This window comes from Nerophis ophidion, linkage group LG17, assembly GCF_033978795.1.
Source record: "Nerophis ophidion isolate RoL-2023_Sa linkage group LG17, RoL_Noph_v1.0, whole genome shotgun sequence".
Lineage (NCBI taxonomy): Eukaryota > Metazoa > Chordata > Actinopteri > Syngnathiformes > Syngnathidae > Nerophis > Nerophis ophidion.
Genome location: NC_084627.1, coordinates 39,870,768 through 39,897,626, shown reverse-complemented (window position 1 = coordinate 39,897,626; position 26,859 = coordinate 39,870,768). Strand labels below are relative to the sequence as shown.

At 40.3% G+C, this 26,859-nt stretch overlaps 1 protein-coding gene across 1 annotated transcript in view; it reads right to left on the bottom strand.

Annotated features, from left to right (window-relative positions):
• Positions 1-26,859, bottom strand: part of tmc2a (transmembrane channel-like 2a) — a 42,265-nt gene that overhangs the window by 6,215 nt on the left and 9,191 nt on the right. Inside the window, exons 2-14 of the mRNA XM_061877180.1 lie at positions 23,137-23,515; positions 20,790-20,945; positions 19,181-19,271; positions 19,018-19,099; positions 18,836-18,942; positions 17,278-17,376; positions 13,978-14,120; positions 10,403-10,550; positions 7,866-8,054; positions 5,521-5,700; positions 5,285-5,443; positions 2,820-2,948; positions 2,012-2,079 (exon numbers count right to left, since the gene is read on the bottom strand). Coding sequence (XP_061733164.1) covers positions 2,012-2,079; positions 2,820-2,948; positions 5,285-5,443; positions 5,521-5,700; positions 7,866-8,054; positions 10,403-10,550; positions 13,978-14,120; positions 17,278-17,376; positions 18,836-18,942; positions 19,018-19,099; positions 19,181-19,271; positions 20,790-20,945; positions 23,137-23,515 — 1,930 coding nt within the window. The remainder of the gene's footprint in view (positions 1-2,011; positions 2,080-2,819; positions 2,949-5,284; positions 5,444-5,520; positions 5,701-7,865; positions 8,055-10,402; positions 10,551-13,977; positions 14,121-17,277; positions 17,377-18,835; positions 18,943-19,017; positions 19,100-19,180; positions 19,272-20,789; positions 20,946-23,136; positions 23,516-26,859) is intronic.

Below are 26,859 nucleotides of genomic sequence, written 5' to 3'. Positions count from 1 at the left end.
CTATATTATACGCCCCGCCCCCCCAACTTCGCCCACCTCAACCAATGCAAGAGGGGACGGGGGGGGTGGGGTGTATATTGTAGCCTGGAAGAGTCAGGGTTGCATGAGATTCTGGGTATTTGTTATGTTGTGTTTATGTTGTGTTACAGTGCAGATGTTTTTCCGAAATATATTTGTCATTCTGGTTTGGTGTGGGTTCACAGTGTGGCGAATATTTGTAAAAGTGTTAAAGTTGTTTAAATTAGCACCCTCAGTGTGACCTGTATGGCTGTTGACCAAGAATGTCTTGCAATCGCATTTGTGCGTCTGCAAAGGCCACATACAAGACGTGACCTGACTGGTAAGCTGTATGCACAAGTTGTGGAGGGCACTAAAGACAGTGCAATCGTGGCACGCCCTTATTTCTGTTGATTGGGTTTTGCTCAGCACAAGTCCGAGGGAATAGTCACTCGGTAACCCGCTAGTCTCCCGGTCAAATCGGGAGGAATTGAATGTGTGGTGCTAAGGGGTATTCATATAAAACTCACTGGGCGCACTAACATCAAATCTTCATATTTAATTGCGGGCCGCGTGTCTGAGAACCCTGGTTTATACATAGAACAAAGCAAAACAAAAACTCTCTATATAGTGTTATTTCATTATAAATTTCAAGAGTCTTGTGGCTCCCATTATTTTATTTATTTTGTGAAACGGGTCAAAATGGCTCCTTGAGTGGTATAGGTTGCCGACCCCTGCCATAGGACATCAGGAGCGGATGTACTTGTGACTTTGGACAGAGACAGAAGCAAAAGAGTGGATGATAAAGGTTGTTTACATCATTTTTCTCCATTTGTACATATTTAAATTTAGATTCTTCCGTTTTCATATAACTTATACTCTTGTCTCAGCTGCTGTGGTAAATTAGTTTTATTTCGTTGGCTAACACACTTAAAAAATCAAGTGTTTGTTGGTTACTGTGATAGGTTACTACCATGAGCTAATGTAACAAAATGTTGTTCTTATCTGTACGGTAAAGTTCAAATTCAAATGACAATAAAAGGAAGTCTAAGTCTCTTAATGCATTTATTTTAAAGCTGACTTTGCACTGAGCAGGAAATCACTGTGTACATGTATAAGTAGAAGGTAGTTGTTGTGGTTTCATGCTGCTCAGCGATTATGATGAAGTTAACAATACAACAACAGATGTTGACTTAAACAAACCCTTTCTCGTGGTAATAACCTCTTAGGCCAGGGGGCGGGAACCTTTTTGGCTGAGAGAGCCAAGAAGCCAAATATTTTAAAATGTATTTACGTAAGAGCCATATAATATATTTTTAAAACTGAACACAACTAATAGTGTGCATTTTTAATTAAGACCAACATTTCTAGAGTATAATAAGTCCCTTATTCTTTGTAATAACGTTGTTATCCTGAAGCTAACTTGGGGCGGGGGGGGGTCTGCGGGTCTGCAGCGAAGCGGGGTGTTGCCAGGACCGGCCTCGAAATCAGCGACAGGTGTGTAAATGACCCACCTGGGCCTTGTTGAAGAACCCCCAAGAGGGCTAGCCCTAGACTAATCAATAATAAATAAATTATTTCTTACCTTTAAGGCAACTTCTTGAACAGGCGCAGTAGAAAAAAGGATGGATGGATTCAAATGCATGAGCATTTTCATATTTTTAACGTTATTTTTAACACTGTGATTACAAGTGGAATTATTCATTACTTATTGTGTTAAGTAATGTCAGCTCAGATTTATCCGAGAGCCAGTTGCAGTCATCAAAAGAGCCACATCTGGTTCGCGAGCCATAGGTTCCCTACCCCTGTCTTAGGCTCTCAAATGTTACGGTAACAAAAGCGGTTGACCATTAGTGTCAATTTTAACAGGCACTTTTTAGTAATATTAAGAAAACGCTAGAAAAAGAACTGATGAGTTTGTCGACAGACAGGTTGTCAACATAAACGGCTTCCACAGTACTGGGAATACACAAAATACAAATCATTTTAATTGCAGAATCGAAAAAGTTCAAACCAGATCATTCCTTGATTGAAGACCAGTCCCAGAACATTGCCACTGATGTCAAACTCTCCATATGAGGGCTAAAATGAACAAATACGCAGTTTTTAAATAGTTACAATAATGCTAGGACTTTGACATCAACAAATGATAAAATTGCAAACTTAAATTGAATGCAAAGCTTCCAGTTTGATTAAGATGTAACTAAAAAAGCTTTTGACTTCCTCCAATCTCCAAATACTAAAGAATGCTTTTAAAAAAGTCCTGACTCCTTTTGGTTATCTGCACCATCCCCAAAATCTAATCACTAGTTTCTACCAATTTCACCTCTTTCCTGAAAGTTTCATCAAAATCCATCCATAACTTTTTATACATTCTACACAATCCAACTTGATCTTTTGAGGGACAAGTTAGAACACGCAGGATTGGAAGTGTTCTCTGCAGCTGGATTATAAACAACCTGACCAAGATCTTAGTTTCAAACATAGTGGTCTGCAGTCAAGATGCCACACAGAAAACAGTCTTATCACTAGTTTCTTCTTCCTATAAATCTCCACCCACTATAATCTGCAGATATTCTAAGATTACTTTGCCATTCTATTATCGATAAATATCTGTGCAATTACAAATATAACAACCATAATAAAAAACCATCATCACATAGTTATTTCCTCCCATTTTGTATTCCATTTGTTGTTAAGCATGCACTCAAAAAGGCTTATCAATGACTTCAACTGTTACTGAACTATTGAAATAGTCGCTGTCAAGTAACTAGATATTAGCTAAACTACCAGATTATACCAGTTTAATGTACAGTACTTACAAATCCAGCCTCCAGGTCCCAGCACCAGCAATAGTTAAGAAAACGCACAATGACAGCTCGGGCAAAGTCACCTATCAAGATGGTCAGATAGGTGACCTGAATGTCTGACACCGTCAGCTTTACAAACTCCTGCAACACAAACATACAAAAGATTAATACTATCAATTAGATTCAATCCCTAATACGGACAGATGCTTTCTTTTGTTCAATTATAATTAGGATTGGGCAATATTTGAATTTTGACAATTTTAGTTCCAATTTCGAATACTTGTTTCTATTAAACGATTCTCAATACACTCTCAAAAGTTTTATTTTTGAAAACATCATAAATAACATTTACACATATTATACACTGTTTTGATCAGGGTTTCCAGTTGACAATTATGATCAATGAGTGAAATTGCCAGATACCGGCCAAATTTATTAACCATATTTTTTCAATTTTATTTTATGGTGAGTGCTACTGACAATGTAACAGTTTCAACACAATATTTAAACAAGTGCCTTGTTTTATTTTACAACCTACAATTGTTTGATTAAAAAAAAGTCAATAGTACTCAATAACTTTACAAAATTACTCATTTATATACATGTCTTTGCCCTCAAAGTCCGCCTGTGTACCCGGAATAATTCCCAGTTTGTAAATATTAATAAAACAAAAAAAAATAATTGGGTGAAAATATATATATCAATCTAAATCACTCTAATATCAATCATATACTGATACTACCCGTAGTATCAACATAGTCGATTTATGCATCTATCTGCCCAGGGACGAAATTTGGATATCAAAAGTCATGAGGACACAATTGGCTTGCGTGGTTTGAATAATTCAACGCATGTATTTTTCTTTAAAAAACAATTCTAATACTACAAAACACAAAACCATTGAAGTTTTGCAAGTTGTTTAAATAATAAATAAAAACGGAATACAATGATTTGCAAATCCTTTTCAACCTATATTCAATTGAATAGACTGCAAAGATAAGATACTTAACATTCGAACTGAGAAACTGTTATTTATTGCAAATATTAGCTCATTTGGAATTTGATGCCTGCGGCATGGTTCAAAAAAGTTGGCACAAATGGCAAAAAAGACTTAAAATTTTGAGGAATGCTCATCAAACACCTATTTGGAACATCCCACAGGTGAACAGGCTAATTGGGAACAGGTGGGTGCCACGATTGGGTATAAATGCAGCTTCCATTAAATCACAAACAAGAATGGGGCGAGGGTCACCACTTTGTCAACAAATGCGTGAGCAAGTTGTCGATCAGTTTAAGAACAACATTTCTTAAAGAGCTATTGCAAATAATTTAGGGATTTCACCATCTGCGGTCCGTAATATCATCAAAAGGTTCAGAGAATCTGGAGAAATCACTGCGCGTAAGCAACAAGGCCGTGACCGTCGATCCCTCAGGCGGTACGGCATCAAAAACTGACATCAGTGTGTAATAAAGGATATCACCACATGGGCTCAGGAACACTTCAGAAAACCATCCTCAAGCAAGAATGGGAAAGAATTAAAAAATTGGTCTGTTTCCAAACGTTTACTGAGTGTTGTTAAAAGGAAAGGCCATGTAACACAGTGGTAAAAATGCCCCAGTTGCAACTATTTTGCATTGTGTTGCTGCCATTAAATTCTAAGTTAATGATTATTTGCAAAAATAATTAAGTTTCTCAGTTCGAACATTAAATATCTTGTCTTTGCAGTGAATTCAATTGAATATAAGTGGAAAATGATTTGCAAATCATTGTATTATGTTTTTATTTACTATTTACACAACGTGCCAACTTTACTGGTTTTGGGTTTTGTATTTTTACACGTGCACAACGATCCCAAACAATAAGAAATACATCAACTACGATCCATCCGTCCATCCATTTTCTACCGCTTATTCCCTTTGGGATAGCGGGGGGCGCTGGTGCCTATCTCAGCTACAAACTTGCGGAAGGCGGTGTACACGCTGGACAAGTTGCCACCGCATCGCAGGGCCAGCACAGATAGACAGACAACATTCACACTCACACTAGGGACCATTTAGTGTTGCCAATCAACCTATACCCAGGTGCATGTCTTTGGAAGTGGCAGGAAGCCGGAGTACCCGGAAGGAACCCACCCAGTCACGGGGAGGACATGCAAACCCCACACAGAAAGATCCTGAGCCCGGGATTGAACCCTGACTACTCAGGACCTTCGTATTGTGAGGCAGACGCACTAACCCCTCTGCCACCGTGAAGCCCATCAACTATAATGTATTGTAGTAAAACATAATAAATATATGATTTTAATTGACACTGATTTAGAGGTTAGAATTTAACAATGTGTTGATTATTGAAAGTGCAGTTTGCATTGCACCAATCTAAGAGCTCCAATTTCCTGTATGTACATACAAAAATGAAATGATCATATTAGATGGTGTAGATGTAGCGATATCCAATGAAGTAAAAGCCTTGTCTTTACTATGCCAACAGCCGTCTCCCAGCAAGGTCCTCTAATGACATCGGCAGGGTTCATGGGGGGTGGGGTTGCCTCTGAGTCATTGGCCAGTCGAGAGAAGTTAGCGTAGTATTCTTGTATGGCCAAGATGGAGGCGTTCTTGATTGACTGTTCTTCATTCAGCTAAGACGTAAAGAGAAGTTAAGATGTCATCACTGGAAGAGATTCCTCGAACGTGGAACAAGAGTAAGATCACACACCTTATTGTTGACCTCGTCAAAGAGGGCAAAAAGAAACGTGTAGAGGTTCCCTAGCAAGAGAGCGAAGATGCGTCCCAGCTGCCACTTGAGAGCGATCCGAGGATGGTAGTCCTCCAACTCCGCAATAGTCTCAAAGAGTGGAGGACAGAGAAGACCCAGCAGAGACATGATGATCTCCAACTGGATCAAGTGAATTAAAATCGGCATTTCGTCACACATTGCTTTCTATTTGACATTAGCAGTGTTACACTGCGATTGCTAGGCTGCAAAAATGTGGCCTACATCCAGTTCCAGCATTTGTTTGGAGGGTGAACATTAAATATTGTTACCATTCATTTAGCATTATAACAAGTACTGTTTCACAAGATAAAATATACGTAGGAGTATGATGCTATGGATGTGCATATTCTGTCTGTTCACCCAAGATGCAAACTTTTTTGGAGCAAGCGTAAACGTGTGACTTCTCTGTCAAATCATGCCACGTATTCTCCAATCCAGTGGTCCCCAACCTTTTTGTATCCGCGCACCGGTCAACCCTTAATAATTTGTCCCGCGGCCCGGGACAATTTTTTATTTTATTTTTTCTTTGTCATGAAAAAGAGACGTTTTTGTCATGAAAAAGGGAGTTTTTTGTGGTTGGTGCACTAATTGTAAGTGTATATTGTGTTTTTTATGTTGATTTAGTTAAAAAAAAAAATATATATATATATTTCTTTATTTTTTTTTATTTATAAAAATGAATAAAAAAATTCTTCTGCGGCCCGGTACCAATCGTGCCGCGGCCCGGTGGTTGGGGACCACTGCTCAAATCGACTTAAATACTTTTGTTCTTGCGTGCCTCTATAAGTCTGGAATAAGTCCAGCAGACCTGAAAGGTAAAATATTTATCATATTGCATTTGAAATTCTAATGCAGTGTACATCAAACGTAATAAAATTAGAAAAGAAACTACCGGAAAGCTAATAAAATAAAAGAAGGGGGGCACACCGTGTTTGAACATCCTGGTACTAATGGACATTTAATGTGGACCGTGATAGGATAGGACAGGATCGGGTAGACTGGGGAAATTTTACAGAATGTGGCTGCAGTGCAGATTCAAAAAGTCCACAAAAAAGTATTAGACGTAGCGCATAAGTCAAGAAATTGCCACCCTTCATTGCAGCTTTGACAGATGTGTGTTAAAACTATAAGCTACTTTTTGATTAGAAATGGCAACAGCGGAAGATTTTAGCTTGCATGTGCATGTATGAAGTAGTCTGGTCCACAACAAGATAGAGAAAATAATAATGAAAACTTATTTTACTTAGAACATGCTATCACTTTATGTTTTTGCTTAAGTATATGAAAAAATTAACTTATTGACTACAACTGAATGAATATGGCGGACTCGCGCAAAGCTCTTCAGGTAAACCTTTGCCATTTATGGAGCTATCAACTGACATAACATCACTAAAGTCTAAAATTCTAAACGCCTCGTTTGCAGCAAGTTTGATTTTATTTGATCGTTTTTAATATTTGCCTTATTGTGGTACTTTGAGATTTATATCACTGAAAGGTGTGACCAAATCTATCTCTATCCTCCGCAATGCTGCCATGGTTTCAGTTAAACATTTGGGGCTTGCAGGGATCTCAAATACACAAAAACAAGTACCAACACCAACAGGTAAGAAAAGTTGGTTTTGCATATTAAGACCTCTTTAAGCGCAACCAGGAGAATAGGGCCATAAATTAATTTATCCATGGTGAAATCCAGTAGTACACACAAAATCCTCATTTTGATATGCTGGTCTGCATTACTTTTGCACTTGTTATCAATTGTACACACAGTTGTAGTAGATCACCTGCAACACACTCACTAATAGGACACAGTTTTATACTTTCTACAGACTATTTAGTACTTCTAAACTCTATATCATTTCATTATCATTAACATGATGGTTTGGGCTTTTGAATCAAATCGGATAGTTACATATATTCCTTTTTTAACAATGTTCGATCCAGTAAATATTCTATAGCCTGTATGTAACTGATACCAATCCAGAGTGTGTAAACTGGGATACTCCCTAACTTCAATGGCATTAAAGGATTTACACATTGAACCAACAATCCTAATTTGAACCACCAATCAAATTATACAATTTCATAGATGCCAACTCCTGCATGCGACTAATTAGTTCACAATGTAAACTAAAATAGGGGAAATGCAATTAAGGTTGATGTTTTAGGTTGAAATAGTTAGGTGGAAATCAAACATATTACCAATTCTCACAATTAGTTCTCCAAGGATAACTAATTGTGAGAATTGGTAATATTTTCTGTACTATATAGGTAAAAAATGTCCTCACCTCATTTTTCTCATACCAGCTGAGATCAGTTCTGTTGGCAAACTCCTGAGAGCGCTTCACCACAAAGTAGATGAGGTATCCACTACCTCCCAGACTGCAGGTGATGAGAACATTAGCCAGCACCCTGAGGAACCTCCGCAGATGAATGTTCTCATCCTTCTGGTTCTCCTGCTCATCCACAATGGACTCCTGTTCTTGTACAAGTTAGTGGAAAACAGACAAATCTGTCACAAACAACTCAGGTGGAGCTGAAAAAAGACAATATATTTTTATTGTCTGTTTCTACAGTGAAAAAGAGAAATTTGTCTTTGACACGGCTTTATCACAAAATTAAAAACAGGTATTCAACCTATTTCATGTTGCTTTGAACAGTTATTGCAGAGGAGTTGAATGATTTCTTTTAAATGTTTTTCCGGGCCTGATGGCAGCAACATGAAGGAGTGATCCAGGGGGTGGGATTGCGGGGGGCAGGAGAGGTCCTCAGTTATGAAGATGGCCTTCTTTCCCAGTGAGCGCCTGTACAGTTCAGTGACAGGGCCAGAGGCTTTGTGTGGGTTTAATCCGTGCAGAATGGAGGTTACAAGCTGCTCACCAATAGTGAGAGCTTGGAGGGGGAGCTGGGGGTTAAATAGGGGTCCAGTTTGTTGGTTTGCTGCTGTTTGTTTGCTTGTTTGTCACCTGAGTCATCTCAGAAGTGCTAGACACGCTTATGGGAGGCTTTGAAGTTCACCAAATTAGTTGCCAAGTTGATGCTGATACCGCTCTGTCATCAGCGCTGGGCACCGTAACTAGAGGTGTTCGGCAGATTCTTGCTCCTCACCACACATCCATCGTCTTCACACTTTCCCGTCAGATGAAGCCACCTTCGGAGAGCAGGGTGGTGACTGGCTCCGAATCGGAGGAGGTCTGTGAGGTCTTTCTTCAACAACAAAAGCTCTTCTTGAGGGCTGGGTTTGTGGGATGTTCGGAAGATGAGACAGGGATGGTTGGAGGGGGCAGGCAGGCATCTCCTACGGATGATTGCATGACAAGTTAATCGATCGAGTTTGTTGTGATCTTGGGGGAGGGAGGAGCTGAGCTCGGCTTGTTCATCTGTGAGCTTGTTGCTTGATAGGTTGCAATGTCCTGAGACCCAGATGAATAGCATCCATTTTGAAAATGGGACAAGCCGATAGGGAGGATTGGATTGATATTGGGGTTGCTGACAGCTTGGACCAGGGACTTGCAGTCGCTGATGATGGAAACTGAGGACCAGTTGTCATACTGATGCATCCAAGATATCCATCCATTTTCTACCGCTTATTCCCTTTGGGGTCGCGGGGGGCGCTGGTGCCTATCCCAGCTACAATCGGGCGAAAGGCGGGGTACACCCTGGACAAGTCGCCAGCTTCTCGCAGGGCCAACACAGATAGACAGACAACATTCACACTCACATTCACACACTCGGGCCAATTTAGTGTTGCCAATCAACCTATCCCCAGGTGCATGTCTTTGGAAGTGGGAGGAAGCCGGAGTACCTGGGGGGAACCCACGCAGTCACGGGGAGAACATGCAAACTCCACACAGAAAGGTCCCGAGCCCAGGATTGAACCCAGGACTACTGAGGACCTTTGTACTGTGAGGCAGACGCATCGAAGATATGTTTTTTCAGATTTAAATGAGCTGCTAAAAAGTCCCAGGGGAAGCATGCCAAGTGTGGAGGATGTCATCTTCACAAAAAACTATCGCACCTGCTCCTTCATTCTGGGTGCCAGTCAGCGTAGAGCCATCGGTGAAGATTTGAAGGTCGGTAGCACCGGCCGGAGCTATGGTCTTCTCTGCTGCAGCAAGTTGTTGAGATGGGGATGAAGATTTGAGGATGGGAGTAAAACTTGCAGTGGGAGGAACTGGCAGGGGCCACGGCAGATCAGTACAGGTTCCGTCGGGCCAGTCAGTAGGTTGAGTTTGGATAAAACAAGGGTAGTAGGGTTTCAACAGATTTTTGAGGCAATAGTGGTCTGTCGTCATCTGTTGGAAGGTGCGGCCAATCATCAGCTTTGCAAAGAGAGACGTTCTGGAAGCGTGGGAGATGAGCTTTGTGGAGGATAGCGTCCTTTGGGGTGGAGCGGACTGTGCTGCTGTTGTTGAAGCGGGTGAATAAAATATTTTGCTGTTGTGCAAGGGAGGTGGGGTCCAAACAGGTGATCCCTGCAGGTTTTGGAGCTCTTCCCATCATGATGTTTAAGCCCTGCCATGCTTCTTTAATATTTTCTGATGTTCATTTTTTTCTCCACGGTGTCCTTATACTTAATTCTAGCAAGACTAGCCTTCCTACTAAATTCCTGTGTCACCTTATATATATATATTTTTTCTTTTGGACTAAACATGCTTTCATGTCCTTGGTAATCCACTTTGTTATTTGAAAGTATGGTTACAAATTTAGTGGGAGTAACTGTTTCTTCACAGAATAACGCAACTATGTCTCGCTTATTGAAAGAGTAACCTTGTATTTGTATTCTTATGTTATATTCCATGCATGTAGTGGTTGCTCTGGTTACCTTGAAGCTGGTAGTGATGGAGGCATACTTGTTGTCCGCAGTCTCAGCGTTTCCAATGAGATAATCCCAGCTGGTGAACATCTTCCAGCCAAAGGTGAACTCTCCATCTTCACCGTCTCCGCCGCCAAGGTCCGCATTCTTGGCCATCCTGAACCAGCAAGCAGATGACAGGACAGGATGGCGTGTGTTAAAGTAATTTAAAACATGCATATAAGATTACACTGGATCACATCTCATGTTCCAAATTACACATCATGTCTGAAAAGGAGGGGGAAGAAGTAAAGTTTATTTAATCCTACACTTCTACACATCAAAACAATCACAAATGTGTTCATCGCACACAATTCATTTGAGTAACGGACGTCAGGCCCGTGGGTGAGACCCTGAAATGAGGCAGAAAAAAAATGCACGACCAACTAGACCCTCTCCTTATTACTGAATGCACACGTCTCAGTGCTTTCCGTCTTAAATGTTCGTCCTGTGACTGCGGGGGTTCCCTCCGAGTGCTCCGGCTTCCTCCTACTTCCAAAGACATGCCCTAGTATGTGAATGTTGTCTGTGTATCTGTGTTGGCTCTGCAATGAGTTGGCGACTTGTCCAGGGTGTACCCCGCCTTCCGGACAAATTTCTGCTGGGATAGGCCCCAGCCACCCTCACGACCCCGAGAGGGACAAGGGGTAGAAAATGGATGGAAATCAACATCATCCTGACACTGAATAAACAGAAAGCATGTCATTTCAATGTTGTAGAATATTGGTTGGAAAATGACCAAGTTTCAGTGGTCAACTCAACATCAGAACCCAACATTGATTAAACGTCGTCAAAAAGCATGTTGTTTCTACGTCATGTTTGAGATGCTCAACGTCCCGACCTAATTCAATAAGTTCTCAATGATTTATCGTCTTAGAAAATAATAAAAAATACATGCATAATTTAGCATTGAGAAATTGATTATAAAAAATGTTTTTAACAGCAAATATAAAACTTTCAGCTGCCACGCTCCCCTGTAAAGCACATCCCCGCCCCTCACACACACACATTACATGCACATACACGCACCCACTCAAACTGACGCTTAGCTGGCATCGTGGTGCGGGTTTTGTTCTCTCGTGCATGCAGTCGGAGAATGGACACAGCGTGAAGGTAAGAATGAAGATTTATTTAACAACAAAACAAACTAAGAACAGAAATACTTGCACAAAGGCACTACAGACAAAACCAAGAGAACTAGCATGCGAGCTAGAAAGAACAAAAGACGCTAGCATGTGAGCTAGGGAAATAAACAAATGAGGGAATAGCGTGGAAGCTAAAGTACAAAAAGAGTTTTACCACAAGCTGGGATAGCGACGTCACCTGTTGCATTGAATAGCAAATGAGAATCCGAGTGGGAGTAACGAAAAAGGCAGGCTTAAGTAGAGACAGAAATTAAGAGGCAGGTGTGCGTCGAAAACACACTAATATGAAACAATTGCAACGGAACAAAACAGGAAGTGCCACCAGGAACTAAGGAAGTCAAATAACCACAAGACGAGATACAAAACAGAACCAAACCAGAACATGACATGATCCAAGTAGCGGATCATGACACAAACAGCTGTATTCTAAGCCTCTTTGACCCATCACAACTTCACAAATATTTGAACTAAACAAAACTCTCATCACAAATAGCACCTGGGTGGTTATAATAACAAGTAAATAATCGAGCTAGGAAGAAGAAGCTGTCACAAGTTCATGTGACTAGCACTGACTGGATTTATACAATATTTTCACATTTAAAGTGTGATCTTTTTCAAGTATTTTAATGACATTCATGTGTTAGTAAAACTTTGTGTGCCATTATTTTCACACAACCAAAAATGTGTCATAGTTAAGGTTCAAAGGGGTGGAAAGTTTCCGGAAATTTACCACGGACAGTTAAGATCAGGAAGTTTGGAAATATTGACCATTTTTTGATTATTCAAAGTTGCACACCGTCCATGGGAATTAATGGGAATATATAGGAATTAAGCAATTACACCTCTTTTAAACATAAATACCATATATCAAATATATTTACCCCAGTAATATCATCAACACTTACCTGACTTGATGAAGTCCTTGAGCTCAAATACTAATGTGGCCTAAATAGCCAAGCTGTAGTGTGTAGCAAGCTGGGAATTATATGTGCATGTGATGAAGGAATGCACAGTGAAGGGTTGAAATGCTACTGAATTCGCATTAAATCAGGTTGTTTTAGCTAATAATCATGCTGCAATATCTAGCATGTTGCATGCAATATTTATTCCCATTAATTACCGTTAATTCCCATATATTCCCGTTAACTCCCATGGAAAGTTTCCATGTTTGAATATTCCCGGAATTTTGCAACCCGAGTCATGGCAGAGTCTGCCTTATTAGTAATAAGCTCGCCTTGATTCATAGCTTAAGCTCTTTTCTTTCCTTTACGTTGGATGGCCTTGTCCTAGATGGATGGCAAAATTTGAATAAGACAAAAAAACACTGAAGTACAAACGGGGCCCTAAAACATCATCTCTTTCTTAGTTAGGCTTTTTGTGGCCCCTGAAGGGGATTCTAGTTGTGTTCTACAACATGACACATACGGTTACTACTAAAGAAACACAATAAATGCAATAAAAGAAAGAAAGGGATAAATCACAAATACCTTTAATTTAATAATGTCGCTAAAAAAATAAAGATGTGTTTACCATGGTGGTTGTGGCCCTAAAAAAACCTAGTGTTTTGCCAAAATGCTCAAAAAGATTTGTTATGTCCATCCATCCATCCATTTTCTACCGCTTATTCCCTTTCGGGGTCATGGGGGGGCGCTGGCGCCTATCTCAGCTACAATCGGGCGGAAGGCAGGGTACACCCTGGACAAGTCGCCACCTCATCGCAGGGCCAACACAGATAGACAGACAACATTCACACTCACATTCACACACTAGGGCCAATTTAGTGTTGCCAATCAACCTATCGCCAGGTGCATGTCTTTGGAAGTGGGAGGAAGCCGGAGCACCCGGAGGGAACCCACGCATTCACGGGGAGAACATGCAAACTCCACACAGAAAGATCCCGAGCCTGGATTTGAACCCAGGACTGCAGGAACTTTGTATTGTGAGGCAGACGCACCAACCACTCTTCCACCGTGAAGCCCGTTTGTTATGTCTTCTACGTCATATGCTTTTCTACGTCATATGCTTTTTAAAATGTTGTTGTAATCAGACCATATTTTCGGTATATTCGATTTTGCCAGGAGCCGGCCCTGCATAGCACGTATAGGAAAATCAAGGGCCTTCTAGCTGCAAAGTTACGAGAGGCAGACAATTGTTAATCAAGGCAGAACTATTTTAAATAGCATGAGAATATGAGCAGAAGAAGAATTGGCCAATGAGTATGTATGAGATTCATACATGACTTGTTACAAACATTAACAAACTCATTTTTGATTGACACTTACAAACATACTGTATATTATCTCACCCACAATGATTTGTAGCTCTTTGATTGGCTCATTGACAAACTGGTGTGCCATGAAAGATCATCAACATTATTCCAATTTCATGCTCATGACTCACGTGCGGATTACGACCATCAGGCTGTAGCCAAACGTTCCGACGCCAACCATGAGGTAAGCCAGAGGGAGCCGGAACTTGAGCAAGCCGATGGTCCTCTGGCTGTTGTAATATCCGTAAAACAGAACGGAATACTTGCAATATCCCTGGGAAAAGAAAGAATGCGGTTTATCTTTCATTCTAAATAAAACTATTCTACTGGGAACCACAACATCTCTTTAACTTGAAGTCTCCCTCTCCTGGTGGGATGTAATAATGCTCACTGTAAATGACAACCGTTAACACGCTATTTTGCGAAGATTACCGTTTTTCCTGTATTTCCTGTAATTTTGAAAGTTGTATTACTGGATATACTCTTATTTTGATAATGAACTAAGGGTTGAAAATGAAAACAGAAATGCTTCTTCCATATAAAAATTTACAGTCATGTATTAAAATGCTAAATAGAAACTAGCAGAGTTCAAAGAATTCGAACGTCAGTTGACCATCCGGTCCAGACCTTAATTTCAATTGAGCCGCAACACTCACATTTAATTGCTACTGTATTAATAACCTTTAGATATTAAAATGTAATCTTTCTGCATTTATTGTCTTGAGTGAAAAAAAATATGCAATAGTTTCTTTTGTCATAAAATAGTCTTTTTTAATGTAATGGCCAATATGCAATAGGCAGTGGTGGCTGTAATCCACAAAATATAAATATTTTGATCCATCATCTTCCCTTGAGTTTAAGAGAAAGACATTTAAAGAAAAAAAATATGATTTTTATTTCATATTCAAATTAGGGCTTCACGGTGGGAGAGGGGTTAGTGCGTCTGCCTCACAATACGAAGGTCCTGCAGTCCTGGGTTCAAATCCAGGCTCGGGATCTTTCTGTGTGGAATTTGCATGTTCTTCCCGTGAATGCGTGGGTTCCCTCCGGGCACTCCGGCTTCCTCCCACTTCCAAAGACATGCACCTGGGGATAGGTTGATTGGCAACACTAAATTGGCCCTGGTGTGTGAATGTGAGTGTGAATGTTGTCTGTCTATCTGTGTTGGCCCTGCGATGAGGTGGCGACTTGTACAGGGTGTACCCTGCCTTCCGCCCGATTGTAGCTGAGATAGGTGCCAGCGCCTCCCGCAACCCCAAAAAAGGGAATAAGCGGTAGAAAATGGATGGATGGATATTCAAATTAGCGATGTTAGGATCAGGGTTTGATGCAGGGTTATATTACGATACCGAGCATCCATGACTGAGATCGTCCGATACGATCACATTTATTAACTGTAAAAGCATTAAAGCAGGAGTCTCAGACGCAATTGGCCCGCGGGAGGATATTTTGTGGCCCCCACCTTAATATGAAAGTTTAAGGTTAATGCGGCCCGCGAGTTTTATATCAATGGCGCTTAACAGTGTTGTGTTATTTGGGTCCAAAATGGCTCTTTCAACGTTCTGGGTTGCCTACCCCTGCGTTAGTGGAAAAGCGCCAAATAAGTGAAAGCAACAGAAACGTTGCCATGGAGACCAGGGTTTTCTTACGTGCCTGGCTGTAGTCACACCGCGACACCTGTCCGTCAGTAATAACAGTCCTCGATAACCTGGACCAATTCAAATCGTGTTTAATTTGCATTGCCTCACACGATGAACACTACATATATTTCTATATGATGCCGGATAACACTCCGGGATCCGTCACTTTTTTAGCGCTCGCTATCCCGGTACTTTATCCGCCGACCGCCTTGTTGCTGTAGGGAGGAAAAGCGGAACGACACACATTGCGGAAATAACATTATTCTCCGTGCATCAGCTAAATACAAATATATTCCACAAACCCAAACATGTCTTTTTCAAAGCCTGCAGTGAAGAGAAAGGTTTGTGATGAGCAAAGACAATACCAGGAAAAAAGGGAGATGCAATATTTTTTTGTTGAGCACAGGGGCACCCCGACCTGTCTTACTTGCACAGAGAAAGTTGCGGTGCACAAAGGATACAATTTGAAACGTCATTATACAACTAGACATGCTGAGGAGTATGCAATTTTTTTTTAAAGAAATATTTTCTTGCGGCCCATTCTCATCCAAACTCTGCCTCCAGTGGCCCCCAGGTAAATTGAGTTTGAGACCCCTATGTTAAAGTATTTATACAGTCCTTGTGACAGTGTAACAATATCAAATACATTTTAAAACTATTATTTATTTTCTATTATTACATACAAATTTCAATTAATACTCAGTGGCCTAGTGGTTAGAATGTGGGTTCTTCCGAGGATGTTGTAGTCGTAATGATTTGTGCAGTCCTTTGAGACATTTGTGATTTGGGGCTATATAAATAAACATTGATTGATTGATTGATTGAATGTCCGCCATGAGATCGGTAGGTTGTGAGTTCAAACCCCGGCCGAGTCATACCGAAGACTATAAAAATGGGACCCATTACCTCCCAGCTTGGTACTCAGCATCAAAGGTTGGATTTGGGGGTTAAATCACCACAAATGATTCCCGGGCACGGCACTGCTGCTGCCCACTGCTCCCCTCACCTCCCAGGGGGTGAACAAGAGAATGGGTCAAATGCGGAGGACAAATTTCACCACATCTAGTGTGTGTGTGTGTGTGAGACAATCATTGGTACTTTAACATTAAGTTAATAGTACACAGTAACTAAACAAAGCAAAAACTACTTTATTGACTATTCTTTTAAATCCCTTGGTTTTCGCCCTCAAAGTCCACCTTTGTCCACAGAATTATTCTCAGAGTTTGTAAACATTAATAAATAAAAAACACAAAAAAAGTATTTTGTGAAAATAAAAATAATCGGTCTGAAATCGATCATATAATACTGATACTACCCTTGGTATCGACACTACCAATACATGGAAGGAGCCGCCCTAAACTTATGTGTACACCTGGTTGCTACACTGCATCAGACATAATTATGTTAACTTCTGTCTAACTATTATTAATCTACTTGTTAATATCTGCTTACTTTCTGCTGTAATGCGCTTCCATTTACACTTCTTTAACTTTACCAAGCAGGTTGTTTCAAGATATCTTAGTGGCTACACTGTAAAAAAAAAAGTTAAAAAATATTGCAAACAATTATTATTTTATAATAATAAAATAAATCACATGTGTTAACATTGACAGCCCTATTTTTTTTAATTACTTGAGTTGTCGGGCATCAGTTTGAGAGGCCACAGTAATACGTTACAAAATAAAAGTATATTATAGGTCCTACATAATGGTAAAACGAGTTATACTCAATGTATCATTATCAACAATAATATTAGTTATAATCATAATAACATTCCTAAAAACAACTCACATTAAAGTCCAAGAGGACTGAGTAGTCCTGAGCGGTCGCCTGCTCTGCTCTTGGCACAGTCTTCCTGGGAATGGATCCATAGGGGAGCCCCATTAGAACCTGTTATGTAAGCAATACAAAAAACTGAAAGTTAGGTCTTTGCATGAACATACTTGTAAACCAGCGGTTCTGAAACTTTTTTCACCAAGTACCACCACAGAAAAAACGTGGCTCGCTACTGTAAGTACCACCATACTGACCAATATCAAAATACGGTAACGCAGTAGGCCAAAATATCCATTAAAAACAAGGCAGAGGTTTATATAAAAAAGTATAATTTTTGGGGGCACACTAAATGTAGACAGTGTTTGAACAGTAACTCTGTTTCTGAATATAGGATAATAAACACCGTACTTTAATCAAGTGATTATTTGGCATGGCACTAGATAGGGTGTGAGCAACCTGTGGCTCTCTCCTGCCAGGGAGCCACTAGGGAAAATGGAAAAGTATGGGGTAATTTTTTTTTTTTAGTATGTTTTTTGTTTGAGGACAAAAATGACACAAACATTCCCAATTTTTAGAAAGCCCACTGTTTAATATGTTTGTGTGTATGCTTCACTGATGGAAGTATTTGGTGAACATCCTTTTATTCCTACTAATTTTAGCAGTTCTTGAACTCACCATAGTGTTTGTTAACTGTGATGCAACAGTTTGTTTACATGTAAAATCTTTCACTCCTTTTTTGTCTCATTTTGTCCATCAAAAGTTTTATACTGTGCGGGAATGCCCACAGGTGCGCTTCGTTGATGTTTTTGACGTGTGTGGAATGTTAATCAGGCGTATTTGGTCAGTTCATGACTGCAAGCTAATCAATGCTAACATGCTATTTACATATTGCATCATTATCCCTCATTTGTAGGTATATTTGAGCTCATTTAATATCCTTTACATTTATCCTCTTTGTATAAAATTTAGTTTTGCATGTCTCATGACACATTATCTGTATGTAATGTTGGCTGCATTTCAGATATTTGTTTGTGTGCCATGTTGTTCCAGACCACAGCAAACATTACCTAGCTTGCCAAAGATTGTAATAAATATATTAAAAGAATACAGCCTGCCGTTTCCTTTAACTTGGACACACACATCTATACCTTTGGCCATTAAAAGCCAGTCATTTCCATAGAATTATCTCACCTTCTGAGTAGCCTCTGATTTACTAATGGTTTCTGATGTTGTAAAAATGTGTAGAATAAATATTATATTTCAACCTTCCTGTCAACGAAGGTTTGCTTCAGCCAGCGACACATAGTAATTTTGATAGTAGGTTATTATAGCTAATATAGACACTTTTGTCATGTGTTGCCTTCATTATAACACTTATATACATCTTTAAATTTTTTGCGCTCCAGACAGATTAGTTTTTTGTATTTTTGGTCCAATATGGCTCTTTCAACGTTTTGAGGTGCCGACCCCCGCACTACATGGAGCCCGTAATACAGCTATGTGAATCACTGTTGTAAACTATTGTTTGCACTCAAGTCTAAAAAAGTCAAATATTATCAAGTCACTTCTTCACCTCAGGTATGACCACCAGTCCAAAGGTGAACCCAAACAGAACCAGGTTCATGCCGTACATCCAGCGCAGAAAGATGAAGTAAGAAGCCACAGATGAGCCGAAGTGACCTGAGGACACAGGAAGGGGTTCTGGTCTCCACATCACTGCTTAGCACAAAGGCGAGCAGGAATCCAAAAACATACTTTCCACGTCTTTGATCTTCCTCTCCCAGGGGATACATGCTGTTTTGAAGTTGTCAAAATCTCTCTGGAACTTAATCCATTTCTGTAAAACAAGGAAAAGAAAAATCATGGAGCCAATAAACATGAATGCTAAATAAAAAGTGTAATTTACTGTATTTCCCACCTTTGTCATCATCACTTTGTAGGCGTACCACTTCCTGCCTTTTCCTTTGCCGAGAGCTCCTTCAAACTTGTCCACAAACTCTTGAGCTTCCCTGTGAGGTAAAATGAAGGCTCATTGGCACATATTGACTTTTATATCTACAGTATTGGAGTACAATACTACAAACCCCGTTTCCATATGAGTTGGGAAATTGTGTTACAGGTAAATATAAACGGAATACAATGATTTGCAAATCCTTTTCAACCCATATTCAGTTGAATGAACTACAAAGACAAGATATTTGATGTTCAAACTCATAAACTTTTTTTTTTTTGCAAATAATAATTAACTTAGAATTTCATGGCTGCAACACGTGCCAAAGTAGTTGGGAAAGAGCATGTTCGCCACTGTGTTACATCACCTTTTCTTTTAATAACACTCAGTAAATGTTTGGGAACTGAGGAAACTAATTGTTGAAGCTTTGAAAGTGGAAGTCTTTCCCATTCTTGTTTTATGTAGAGCTTCAGTCGTTCAACAGTCTGGGGTCTCCGCTGTCGTATTTTACGCTTCATAATGCGCCACACATTTTCGATGGGAGCTTTAACTTGCACTTACAGATGTAGCGACAAACTGTATTTAGTGACAGTGGGTTTCTGAAGTGTTCCTGAGCCCATGTGGTGATATCCTTTAGATGTGATGCTAAAGTAGACCGAGGAAATTATAGTAGTATCGACTAGATACGCTCCTGTACTTGGTATCATTACAGTGGATGTCAGGTGTAGATCAATCCATCCATCCATTTTCTACCGCTTATTCCCTGTTTTTGGGGTTGCGGGGGGCGCTGGCGCCTATATCAGCTACAATCGGGCGAAAGGCGGGGTACACCCTGGACAAGTTGCCACCTCATCACAGGGCCAACACAGATAGACAGACATTCACACTCACATTCACACACTAGGGCCAATTTTAGTGTTGCCAATCAACCTATCCCCAGTTGTAGATCCACACATGGCATTTGTTTACATTGTGACGGCAGGGAGCCACGATGTGTAGTGAAACATGTTTAGCTATTCCTCGTCCTGCAGGGATGATACTTGTAAGATACCTACTTTATTTGTCGCCAGGGAGGCGATGATTAGTGATTTAGAAGAAGCTAAAACACTGCAGAATGCAGATGAACATTAGCTGCTAGCAAACTAGCCATGTCTTAAAGCACCTCTTTCTTAGGGTGTTTCAGTGTTATAACTTCACCTTTATCTTTAGTTTTTAAGCCAAAATGCATCCATTCTCCCTTTTCTGTCTAGACACCGGGACTGCTTGTAAGTACTCTGTGAGTGTGCGCTGCCGAACATGCTCATCTGCTCGTAAAACCAGCAATGTCACGACGTGGCGACGCGCTGTCATGACCCTTAAAAAAAATTAAAATAAAAATAAAAGGGGGGTGTTGGGACCGGTGCTTTTTAGATGCGGTATAGTACTGTTTCATTAGTATCAGGGTACTATACTAGCACCGGTATACCGTACAACCCTAGTCATGACGAATGGTTGGAATTGTCTTTTGTATTTTATGCATATTAAATGTATATTATAAGTATATGTCCAGGATATATAGCAAAGGAGAAAAGATTACTTCAGGTGTGTGAGCCTCCTCTTCATCCTCCATGGTTTGTTCCTGATAATAGCTATCAGTTTCTTCTTCTCCTCCACCTCCTCCATCAGCAAAGCCATCTCTCCTTCTGACAAAGACTCCTCTTCCTCATCTGAGCTTGAACTTGAATCGGATGAACTGTGTGCAGATGGACAGTGGTCATATACATCTGACTTTGTTTTGCATCGAATGCATATTAGACAGTGACGGGCAAGCTACTTGGAAAATGTAGTAAGACAAGCTACAAGTTACTTTTGATTATATGTAAATAAGCTACAGGGGAAGCTGTCTCCGGAGAATTGTAGCAAGAAGCAATTAGAGGCAATTCACCACTAGGTTGTCGACTGATTATGTTAACACAGCAGCATAAACTAGTTAGCGCTCTGTAAACAATGCAGCAAAAAAAGCAGTGCCTTTAGGGCACGCCCCCAATATTGTTGTCCGGGTGGAAATCGAGAGAAATTCGAGAGAATGGTTGCCCCGGGAGATTTTCGGGAGAGGCACTGAAATTCGGGAGGGTTGGCAAGTATGGTGGGATCTGAGCCGAGGATGTCGTTGTGGCTTGTGCTGCCCTTTGAGACACTTGTGATTTAGGGCTATATAAGTAAACTTTGGATTGATTGATTGATTGATTGATTGATTGATTGAAATCAAACTTAATACATGCATAAAGAATCATTGAATTGTAATATTTGACGCCATATGCATTCGAATTAGGGTTGTCCCGATCCGATATTTGGATCAGATCGGCCGCCGATATTTGCCAAAAAATGAGTATCGGCAAGGCATGGGAAAATGCCGATCCAGATCCAGTTTTAAAAAAACTCTGGTCCGAGTTTTCCAACACACCGATTTAAATAATACATTCCACTCTTCTGCTGCTCCCTAAACTCCGTTCCGCATTTTCCAGAACACCTTCGAAACATCCACAGGTTTGCTTTCTAACTGTTCAGACGGCCGTTTGAATTAAAAGTTACGGTAAAAATGTCAGCTGTGTGGGATTATTTTATCCTACAAAACGAAAAAGATGAAGAGGTGGAGTGCAAAACATGCCACAATAAAGTCAAGCGTGTTGGTAAAGTTGTAAGACATTTTAATGACTCTTGCGAGTGAGAGGCTTTTTAGCACTCATCATAGATGAACACAGGAGCAGGCTGACACCTGAGCATCTTCAAGTGCTCGTCTTTGTTAGAAAGAATCTCCCAATTATGCTTGGATTTCAATTGCTTGCCCCCCCTGACTGGGGCAAACAATTGAAGGGAGTGTGTAGATATATATATATATATATTTTTTAAAGTTTACACTTGTTCAAGAGCAAGTATTGATGCTGAGTTATAGACATTTTATCCCACTCAGGTTGTTTGTGTGTTTTGCTTTTTTGAATAATGTTTACAGCATTATTTGCACTTTATACTGTTCACTTTTTTACTGTTTAATAATGCCATTTCTGTTTGTCATGTATAATTTTTTTATATTTTGTGTTTATCCTTGGATACCAACTATTGTGTATTCAAACTCACCTAATTCAGCTGGCTAGTTGTTATCAAGAGTACTAAAATCCTTTTCAGCATGAATCTGACAACTAAGTAGGCTAAATAACTTCAAACTTTAATACATGCTTGGATAGGCCAGTATCGGCCAGTATCAGTATCGGATCGGAAGTGCAAAAACCTGGATCGGGACAACCCTAATTCTAATTGTTAGAAAACAATCTTGATAGCAAAAAATACTCTTTTGGGAATTAGCAAACTCCATCCGCCATTTTGGGACAGTCATGTCCTCTGATAGTAGACTGACCATACGTCCTCTTTTTCCTGGACATGTCCTCATTTTGCGGGACTGTCAGGGTTGTCCGGGCGGGGTTTCTTAAATGCCTCAAATGTGCGGCGTTTTGTGTCAAGGTTGCATGTATTTTCAAGGTCTGTACAAGGTTAAGAGGGGTTATGTGTGTATATGTGTAAATAAATGAACACTGAAATTCAAGTATTTCTCTCATTTATATATATATATATATATATATATATATATATATATATATATATATATATATAGCTACAATTCACTGAAAGTCAAGTATTTCATATATATATATATATATATATATATATATATATATATATATATATATAAAATACTTGACTATACACCTCCCCTCTTAACCACGCGCCCGCCCCAACCACGCCCCCCACCCCACCTCCCGAAATCGGAGGTCTCAAAGTTGGCAAGTACGCATGACTGTCACGTGACCACCACTCTCAAACACTTTAAACATTAAAAGTCACAACTCAAAGCTGCTTTAAAAACAGTACACATTATATACAGTACATACCTTTCCACCTTTTTCTTCTTTTTTTGGTTGTCTTTTCCTTTAGCTTCTCCTTTTTTACCTTTAGTTTGTTCCTCTTCTTTTCCTCCTTTCTTGCCCCCTCCCTTCTTCCTCTTCTTTCCTTTGTCTTCATCACTGTCCTCCTCCTCGCTGTCTTCACCTTTGCCTCCTCTTTTCCTCCTGCTTGCTGCGCCACCATTCTTCTTCTTCCTGGGTGCCTCATCTTCACTTTCCTCTTCTTCTTCAATTTTCTTGGCGGGCTTCTTTGCTGACTTCCGGCTTCGAGAAGCCACAATGTTGTCTTCCTCGTCTTCATCCTCACTGGCTGCTTGTTTGGCTGCCTTCACTTGCCTTCTGTTTCCTCGCCTCCGGGTGGCGCCATCTCAACAATAAATACAAGTACCAGCAATACATTTATCAATTATAAATTCCTTTTTAAACAATAAATAAATTTGTTAAAATTTGTCAATTCATCAACAATTAATATGTTTATCAAAAATAAATATATGCATTAACAAGAACATTTATCAAAAAAAAGTGCATTTATCAACAATGCATACATTCTTAAACAGTGTTGGGTTAGTTACTGAAAACCAGTAACTAATTACAGTTACTAGTTACTTTATTTCAAAAGTAACTCCGTTACTTACACCAAAAAGTAATGCGTTACTGTGAAAAGTAACTATTTAGTTACTTCTTCTTTTTCTTTAAAGGCCTACTGAAATGAGATTTTCTTATTTAAACAGGGATAGCAGGTCCATTCTATGTGTCATACTTGATCATTTCGCGATATTGCCATATTTTTGCTGAAAGGATTTAGTAGAGAACATCGACAATAAACTTCGCAACTTTTGGTCGCTAATAAAAAAGCCTTGCCTGTACCGGAAGTAGCAGACGATGTGCGCGTGACGTTACGGGTTGAAGAGCTTCTCACATCTGAACATTGTTTACAATCATGGCCACCAGCAGCGAGAGCGATTCGGACCGAGAAAGCGACAATTTCCCTATTAATTTGAGCGAGGATGAAAGATTCGTGGATGAGGAAATTTAGAGTGAAGGACTACAAAAAAAAAAAAAGAATAAAGTAAAAAAAAAAAGGTGATTGCATTGGGAGCGATTCAGATGCATTGGGAGCGATTCAGATGTTTTTAGACACATTTACTAGGATAATTCTGGGAAATCCCTTATCTTTCTTTTGTGTTGCTAGTGTTTTAGTGAGTTAAATAGTACCTGATAGTCGGAAGGGTGTGTCCACGGGTGTGTTGACGCCAGTCTCTGAGGGAAGTCACGAAGCTGCAGCAGGAGAGAAGCTCCGCTGATCTCCGGTAAGAAGCGTCTTTTTACCACAATTTTCTCACCGAAACCTGCCGGTTAACCTGTGGTCGGGTTCCATGTTCGCTTGACCGCTCTGATCCACAGTAAAGCTTCACGTCCGGGAATTTTAAGCTTGGGAACACCGTGTGTTTGTGTGGCTAAAGGCTAAAGCTTCCCACCTCCATTTTTCTACTTTGACTTCTCCATTATTAATTGAACAAATTGCAAAAGATTTAGCAAAACAGTTGTCCAAAATACTGTGTAATTATGTGATGAAAAGAGACGACTTTTAGCCGTAAGTGGTGCTAGGCTAATATGTCCGCTCCGACCAATATCGTCACAATCACACGTCATCATACGCGTCATCATTCCACAACGTTTTCAACAGGAAACTCTGCAGGAAATTAAAAATTGTAATTTAGTAAACTAAACCTGCCGTATTGGCATGTGTTGCAATGTTAATATTTCATCATTGATATATAAACTATCAGACTGCGTGGTCGGTAGTAGTGGGTTTCAGTAGGCCTTTAAGGCTCCCATTAATGCCCTTTTAGCCTTCATTTCAGTACTGTTATTGCAGTGGAGAATAATACAATCTGCTGATCAACTTGACGTGCATTTGCATCAGTGAACTCTGCTAAGCCGTGTGGTCTAAGTACAACACACAAAGACAAAAGATATGTTTCAAAGGGCCAATGAATTTTGGGCCAGGACAAATTGACAAAACTATTTTAAATAGCGACAAAAGAACTGTGGAGGGGGGCTTGGCCTGCGGGCCTGCAGCGAAGCAGGGTGTGCCAGGACTGGCTTCGAAATCAGCGACAGGTGCGTAGATTGACGACCTGGGCATAAGAGATGCGCGGATACGCAATCAAATCATCCGCAACCGCATCACCAAAGTAGTCATCCACCCGCCATCCACCCGCACCAACATTTTATCAGAACCACAACCGCCCACCACCCGCTCGCTGAAATACATCAGAGGTCGGCCACCTTTACCACTCTTAGAGTTATTTAAACCCGTTTCACAGAGTAATGAAGACAATTGGAGCCGCTAACGTTCTCGCGAATATCCAATTGGCGTTCATCCTGATGTCAAGAATATGGGCGTGCTGTGAAGCCATTGCCTTAGACACCTTCAACAACATGTACAAACCGATTGTTAGTCCGGCAACATGTTGTGTGCAGCTTTCGCAATCACACGTACAAGATTGAAAGGCATACTGGGTGATACAGAGTACACTGATGGTTGTGATATAAACAACTTTAACACTTACTAATATGTGCCACGCTGTGAAGCCACACCAAACAAGATTGACAAACACATTTCGGGAGAACATCCTCACAGTAACACAACATAAACGCAACACAACAAATACCCAGAATCCTTTGTATCCGTGACAATTCCTGAATGTATTTTACACCCCCGCACCCCCAACCCTGCCCACCTTACCGACGCACGGGAGGGGGGGGGTGGGGGGGGGGTGTTGCTGCTAGCGGGGTGTATAAAATAGTATAACGATGCAATATGTACATACAGCTAGCCTAAATAGCATGTTAGCATCGATTAGCATGCTGTGCTAATCGATGCACATTCTACGTAAATCAACTTCAAGCCGTCCCTGTTCATGTTGTTACACCCTCCGACAACACACCAACGGGGCATGATGTCTCCAAGGTACGGAAAACAGTCGAAAAAAACGGAAAATAACAGAGCGGATTCGACTTGCTGTGTGTAATGTGGTGGAGGATTACCTAGGTGATGTCACGTTCTGACATCATCGCTCCAAGAGCGATAAATAGAAAGGCGTTTAATTCGCCAAAATTCACCCAAAATTCTGAAATCGGTTAAAAAAATATATGGCCTTTTTTCCGCAACATCAAGGTATATATTGACCCTTACATAGGTCTGGTGATAATGTTCCCCTTTAAATTTCACTAAAATGTTCTTTTCTTTGTGTTCGACAAACGAAAAGTAGTGCGAATATCTCCATGTTAAGAAACTCAACTTTGACTCCAGCATGATGTCTTTTTAACCCTAACCCTGTTGGATTAATTGTAAATAAGTTATCTAATTTTGTTCAAATATGATTGTTTGCTCATGCATTCTGTAGACCATGGGTGCCAAACTCTGGCAAGAGGGCCAAATTTGGCCCGCCGTGTATTTTCATTTGGCCCTTGAGGCAATATCAAATTAACATTAGAGCTGGCCCGCCGGTATTATACAGCGGCGGTGTCGCTGTAACACCACATTCACCGCTAATACTCATACTTGCTAACCCCCTCCACCCCCTGATTTTCCAAGGAGACTCCCAAATTTCAGTGCCCCTCACGAAAAACACAGGGGGCAACCATTGTCCCAAATTTTTCCCGATTCCCACCTGGACAACAATATTGGGGGCGTGCCTTAAA